Consider the following 6,856-nt stretch of genomic DNA (forward strand, 5'->3'; position numbering starts at 1 on the left):
TATTGAGCATTACGTAATTGTTTATGCTTAGTTAGTAATGGTTAGTTAATGCTTGGTTAAGCACTTACACATTTTTAGGTTACTAATGTTTTGCTAAGCATTACCTAAGCATAACGGTTACTTAATGCTTACATAATGCGTATTAACTAAGCACTTATTAACAGCTAGTTATTGCTTAGCTGATGCTTACTAAGCATTAACTAACGCACCCTTATTGTAAAGTGTTAGCAACTTTTTAAATCCTTTTTAGCTTGTGTGTGTTGGAACGGTGGAATGATTTTTGTGGTGCTTTTGGGATTGTTGTTCATGTTTTACTACCAGAATGTTCTTCCCTTTTATTTTTCAACCTGCCCCCCCCCCCTCCCCTCTGTTCTTTCCTCCCTCCTGTTTAACACCTGCGTGGTCTGTCTCACTCCCTGAATCCTGTCTGTCTGCTCCCCTTGGTGTCCCTGTCCTCTCTGGCTCTCTCTCAGGTTCAGGCCCAGTAGGTCGGTCCCAGCCCCCGGTGGTCAGGGCTCGGCCTGCACCGGAGCAACAACTGGCTGTGAAGGGTGAGGAGGGTGAGTGTGTCGGCTGGCTGTTGGCCTCCATCCGTCTGTCTGTCTGTCTGTCTGTCTGTCTGTCTGTCTGTCTGTCTGTCTGTCTGTCTGTCTGTCTGTCTGTCTGTCTGTCTGTCTGTCTGTCTGTCTGTCTGTCTGTCTGCGTGTCCGACCCTCCCTTAACAAACAGGTTTTAACTTGGTGCTGCTGCTGTGCATATGGAGACCTCTGAACGCCGGGGTGGTTTTCTCATCAAGAAAACAGAGGACTCAATTTTTTTGTTTTACATGATATACATAATGCATTCTGTATATCTGGGCATTTCAAGACAAATACAAATCTCACAGGGTATATATATATGTAGGCATCTGATTTAACCAACTGTTTTCTGCCTATATCTAGAGGCTCCTTGTGCTAAGTTAATATGGTTGAGAGACTTTCTCTCTATTAGAATGTTAATATATTTGACTTAAGACTTAAGTGGAAGGATCTCTGACACTGTGTGGCCCTTGCTCTTCTCGCAGGCCGTGAGCTGCGCGTGGTGGTGAACACCAACGACCCGGACTACGAGCACATCTACTCCATCGAGGCCTATGACGACCCCCGGAGCGAGCTGCTCTATGCCGTTCCCTCAGCCAATCAAAGTGATGGTACCGCCCCTTTCATACTCTGTCCAGTGCTAATCATCATGGATTGATAACATCACTTTTAGACACACAACCTAAACCTGGTCTGGTCTTGTGAAAAAGTTTTTGTGAAATCAGCTTTTTCTCTTAACCCATTGATGACGGCTGCTGCGCGACTCCACATTGGCTCTCCTGCCTGATGCTGCGTCGCGCAGCATTATTACTTTATCTAATTTTCATGGCATTCCCAGCATAGAATGCACTGTCATTGGTTCAAATACACATGAGGTGGGTTTTGTTGATTTTTTTAAGACCACGTGACCACCCAAAAGTTGTGTGGTTTGCCGAAAATCATGTCAATCAAAAAAATAAAAAAATAAAACAAAATAATAAAAAAAATATGCCAGCTATGTCGGCGACAGAACAGTTAGTGGCGTTTGGTGCGCAGAATCAAGGTCTACTATAGACTACTGACGAAAATCACACAACACATTGCATCTATTTATTAACAATATTTAATAATTTTCTAATTCATCTAATTTTGACGATTTTTAGAAATATTTGTTGGTTTGTAAGCGCTAAGGGAGCATGTTTAAATAAAACCTGTGAACCTTAACTTTTAAATGTATTTTATTTCATGTTTCTATGTGCTACACAGGCTTAGATATTAAGGTTTTGGTAGACTTGACAATTCGTACTATTTTTTCAGAAAACCCTCAGGCATTAAGGACATGCATCCTAGATTGCCATAGTCATCAATGGGTTAAAAAGGTTAGAAAATCTGTGGGTGTTCTCCCCGTGTAACCAAGGGTGTTGTTTTTTTGCAACCACACCTTTGTGTGACACAAGTGTGTACATTTGTGACATGTTCACACTCAAATGATAGTATGACAGAAAAATCACATTGGACAAAAATATTAGAATTAAAACCAGATTTTCAAGTACCAGGATTCCCCCTTAAAGTAAATGATCTTAGTTGCCCGATTATGACCCAAAGATTACAAGTCACATACTGTCTGTTTTGTGTGATCAACAGAAGATGGCGTTTCAAATTGTATGATCATGTTGCGTAATTCGGTTTATTCAATCACCACATAATCCAATTTGTGCTAGAGGAGCGTGTCGCACATTATGTACGCGTCCCACTTTGTGCTAATTTCACCACATTATGTGACCGTGTTGGCCTCGCCTAATTCCTCACACAGCCTGCTACAAGCACACACCACCGTGAGTCTGTGACCCTTACACCCCTGTTATCACATTAATGTATGTTTTTCTTCTTTTTTTTCTATTTTTACTGAATGTGTTTATGCTGTGTGTTTGTGTGTGTGTTGACAGGTCAGGCTGTAAAAGATGAAAGTGACAAAACAGTCAAAGTCTCAAACAAATCAGACAGTGCTGATGTTAAGAAAACAGCAGCAGGTGCTGATCAGAAAGCAGTCAAAGTTAAACCTTTGACAGCAGTCAAGCCCAAATCAGTCAGGTCCAAGAGGAGAGTCAAAGGGGAAGGTAAACCAGCTCATGTGCTGTCGTCCTGTTTGGGGGATTTATTATGGGTTAATTGTGTCACCATGGCTGCCTGGTGTTTTGCCCTCTCTGCATGTGTCAGGCTGCAATGGCTGTTTTGCTATTTACTTAAATGCATAATGTCAAATACAAAAATGGAAATAATGTATATGTGCTAATGAGATACTTTGCATCTAGAAAATTCCATTCAAATTCAGCTCAGTGGACATGTTAGCTGGTTGCTGTCGATTGCTGCTCTGCCTTTGCTACTTTTTCCTGGTCTGCCCCTTTTCTCCTTGTGTGTGGTCAATACATTCACACTTTTGACATTTTTGTGTGTATGTGTGTGTGTGTGTGTGTGCGTGTGTGTGTGTGTGTGTGTGTGTGTGTGTGTGTGTGTGTGTGTGTGTGTGCGTGTGCAGCTCCAGCAGACCTGTGCTTGTTCCCCATGGAGGAGGGGAGCTGTGGACGATACACTATGCGCTGGTACTTTAACAGTCGGGTTCAGGCCTGCAGACCCTTCATCTACAGCGGCTGTGAAGGAAACGAAAACCGCTTCATTGAGCTGGAGGAGTGCGAGGAGGCCTGCCTTGGGGAGGCAGACGGTACAGAAACACACACACACACACACACATACACACACACAGACACACACACACACACAAACTAGTTAACATCAGCTATTGAATGTGTGCAGACTAACGATCGATCTGTTGTGCAGGTGCTCATCCCCTGAAGATGCCACGATGATCACGGCCAAAACCTTCTCATCCATAGGAACATTAGCCTTGACTTTGCTTTAAAAGATCAATATTGTGTCAAATGTTTATGGTCAATATTTGTTTTTGTTTATTTATTGTGTCTGCAAACCCAACTGAACTTAACCAGAGTGCCTCCTTGCTATATTTTCTACAAATCATACCTAAATAGAGACAATAGTGTTTATTAGGTTTTATCTCCGTTTAGTTGTGAAACAAAAAAATGTAATGCACACAAAAGCTTTTTGACTTCACATTGGTTTTTGAGAACTTTGCCGCAGTATCAATTTTCTCTAGTAACTTTATCCATTTCACACAGAATCTAACACAGTGTGTTATCTTGTCTGTGTACAGAAAGGGAGTGAATAAATTAGCTGACTCACCTTACGGTGTAATGCAGTACTCCTGAATTAAATGCTTATATGGTGAAGCTCATGATGTTTCATTAAAGCGGCTACGAGTAACATTTAAATATCTTTTAAACAGCCTCATGTTTCCACTGATAATCATAAATTACCTTTAACAGCAAACGAGACCATCAGTGCAAAGAAAGACGTTTTTAAATAGTTTTTATTACTGCTTTTGGTCTGGTCGCACACCCAGTCCGATTTTCGGTTCGCTCGTGCAGGCTCTATGGTCACATATCCATATTGGTCGCAGATTTCAGTGTGGCGCAGCAACGTGATTTGAGAAGCCTATCCCCCCAGGTGAGGGAAGGGGAGCGGGAGCCTTGTTTGAGACAGTTATTTGTCGTCATAATGACTGATAACGGGGCTGAACCATCAAAGAAAAAAATTTAAATGCAATGAAGAAAAGCTAAAAGGGAGAGTGATATAGGCTACGGGCGGGACGAGGGCGTTGCCAAGCAACGTGTATACAATTTCACGAGAGCGAAACTAGACTGCAGAGTTTACTCCTAAATGAATGAGCGATTGGTACTAACACACAGTTTGCTTTGCTTCACCATCATCAGATAACCATTATCTGAAATAGTCATTATTTACATCAACAACACAAACACATTACCTCATCGTGATCCATACTAACTCCCGTCTCTCGTTCATTCGCTTTCTGTGATGACACGTCTTTCAGCTCCGTGATAGAGAGTAGTTAGGTGACACTGCTGCATCAACTCATTGCAATCAGGTGTGTGTGGCAGTGACTGGCATTAGTTGATGCAGTGTCAAAACCACTCTCACGGAGCCGAAAAGAGTCCTCACACTTTCAACACACGGACATGCACTATATTGCGCCCTTCTCAGTTCACACTCGCACGCCTGGCACGCGCTAGAAAACAGCTTTGCGACAGCGGGCGTCGTAAAAATACTACCGCTAAAGGGGACGCCAACGTGCCATCTTACTCGTGGCTTTAAGTTAGTATAGTGTTGTTTAGTATATACGTACGTGCGTTTACATGGAGCCTATTCATTTGTCTAAAAATCGGAGCGTGAAAATTGAAACAAATCTATTTCAGTTTAAAAGTGATGGTTAAATCTTTCATGTTTTGAAAATGAAAATACTCAACAACACTCTCCTTCCTCAGTTCATCCAGATATGTTCCCTTTGCATCGTTGGTATTTCATATTTGCATAAATATTGTCTGATAAAATTATCATATCAGTTCTTGAGAGTGTATGATATAATTTCATTTTTTAGTCGTTAAACTTTTTGAGAGTGGAAGATCTGATTAATTACATTAAGGACATAACATTTCTACATGTGAGCAGTGTTCCCCTTCGGTGATGAAGGTTTCTTGTGTTTGGTTTATGTCCTAATGATTTGCATTGGTGCACGCAATCTAGGAAGTGTAGCCTGTTTCTACCTATGTGCCTCAAAAAACACTTATAAAAATGGTGACACTAATAAAAAACATTTGAAATTTAAATCAAAAGACCTCTATTAAAGCTGACAGGTAGCTTAAGTAGACACTCGGCAACACTGAATAGAATTCACATAAACGTCAATGGACAACACAAACAACATCCTTTATGAGCTTCACCACACTGGTATTTTCTACTAGGATGCTGTGGTTTTATTATTTTGCTCACTCCTTGTACATAGAGACTGTGGCAATATTTTTAAGTGCGTCATCATCTCTTGAAATCATGAAATGGCTGTACATACTATATAATTGAATAGCATAAATTACTATAGAGAAGACAGAAACCAGAGCTTTAATACAAATCAAAACACTGTCCGCACCGTGTGAATGCTGAATTCATCCAAAACGGCCAATTGAATCAATCCTTTCTTCAAACTTAATTTTTTTTAAAGCATGAAAAACAATAAAGGTAGAATATGTATTTAGACCAAAAGCAGGAAGAGAAACTTAAATTAGTTTACACAACAAGCTGATGAAAAACAGAAACAATAGAGTATTTTGTAACTACAGTGCGCCTTGGATGGATAAAATCAATTAATTATACCAGGAGATTTCCATCCCCAACCAAGCATCAAAAAGTGCTCAAAGTCCCTTGATGCTGCACTTTTACGTCCAGAACTGCAGATGCCTGAAATAACTCATCACACATATAATAACTATTCAACACAAATATATTGGGTTTCGTATGATGGATATAATGTTATAATTTCTATTAAATATGAAGAATATTTTGTACATAATGTTTTTTATTTTTTGGTGAAAGTTGTGTTTTGAATCCAGACTGCATGTTAACCTGCCAGAGAAAAAAAGGTGCTATTTTTCAATGTATTTTTTTTTACCATGTATTGAAGATGGAAACTTGTGTGTTTCTGTAATATTATATATAAAAAAAGATTTAATAAGCATTTCTAACAAGCCAAATGCTTGAATAAAATAAGTTTTTTGTATTCTCTGACATGAGCCACTAATCATTTACAGCTTTTTGCTTGGAATGTGAGCAATATATAAGCAGGTTGCCAATCAACAACACTTTAAAAACACCTGCTGCCATGACCCTCTCTTTAACTGAAATCAAATGATAAAGTCTTGATGATCTGTGTTCGTGGGAATTCACTCTTTCAGTGGAGGGGTTAATGGAGACTATTACGAGATAAGAAATAGTCGAGTGTGTGTGTGTGCGTGCTTGTGTGTGAGTGTGTGTGTGTGTGGGGGGGGGGCTAAAGTAGATGTTTTAATTTCCTCAGCAGATTTTATTAATGAGAGGATGTTCTGCTTGTTGGCCACCACTTATCCTCCCTTGGTTTTTCCATGCTCTCTGCCCTCAGTTGATTTCCCCTGGTGGAAGACACACTGACTCCACATCCACTTCACTCTGCTCCCAACAGGCCCTCACATAGCCATTTCACCCTCTTTTTTTACGTTTCTTCTACTGACTTACTGTAATTTTCAAAAGTTAAGTTGTGTGACAGCTTTTTGTCTTTATTTTTATTTTTTTGACTGGGACATTTCTGTAAATATGCCAGATTTAGCCAGAAAGCTAGTGTC

General features: G+C 40.1%; 1 protein-coding gene across 1 annotated transcript; it reads left to right on the top strand.

Annotated features, from left to right (window-relative positions):
* Window positions 1-322: 322 nt before the first annotated feature.
* Window positions 323-6,266, top strand: LOC307249722 (uncharacterized protein; the record flags this gene model as incomplete). Its single annotated transcript, XM_080026573.1, has 5 exons — window positions 323-560; window positions 1,064-1,189; window positions 2,504-2,674; window positions 3,094-3,276; window positions 3,393-6,266. The coding sequence occupies 5 exons, from the start codon at window positions 323-325 to the stop codon at window positions 3,419-3,421; spliced, it is 747 nt and encodes a 248-aa protein (XP_079882699.1). The 3' UTR covers window positions 3,422-6,266.
* Between the last annotated feature and the right edge of the window lie 590 nt (window positions 6,267-6,856).

This window comes from Ammodytes marinus (genome assembly GCF_949987685.1).
Source record: "Ammodytes marinus genome assembly, chromosome: 4".
NCBI lineage: Eukaryota > Metazoa > Chordata > Actinopteri > Uranoscopiformes > Ammodytidae > Ammodytes > Ammodytes marinus.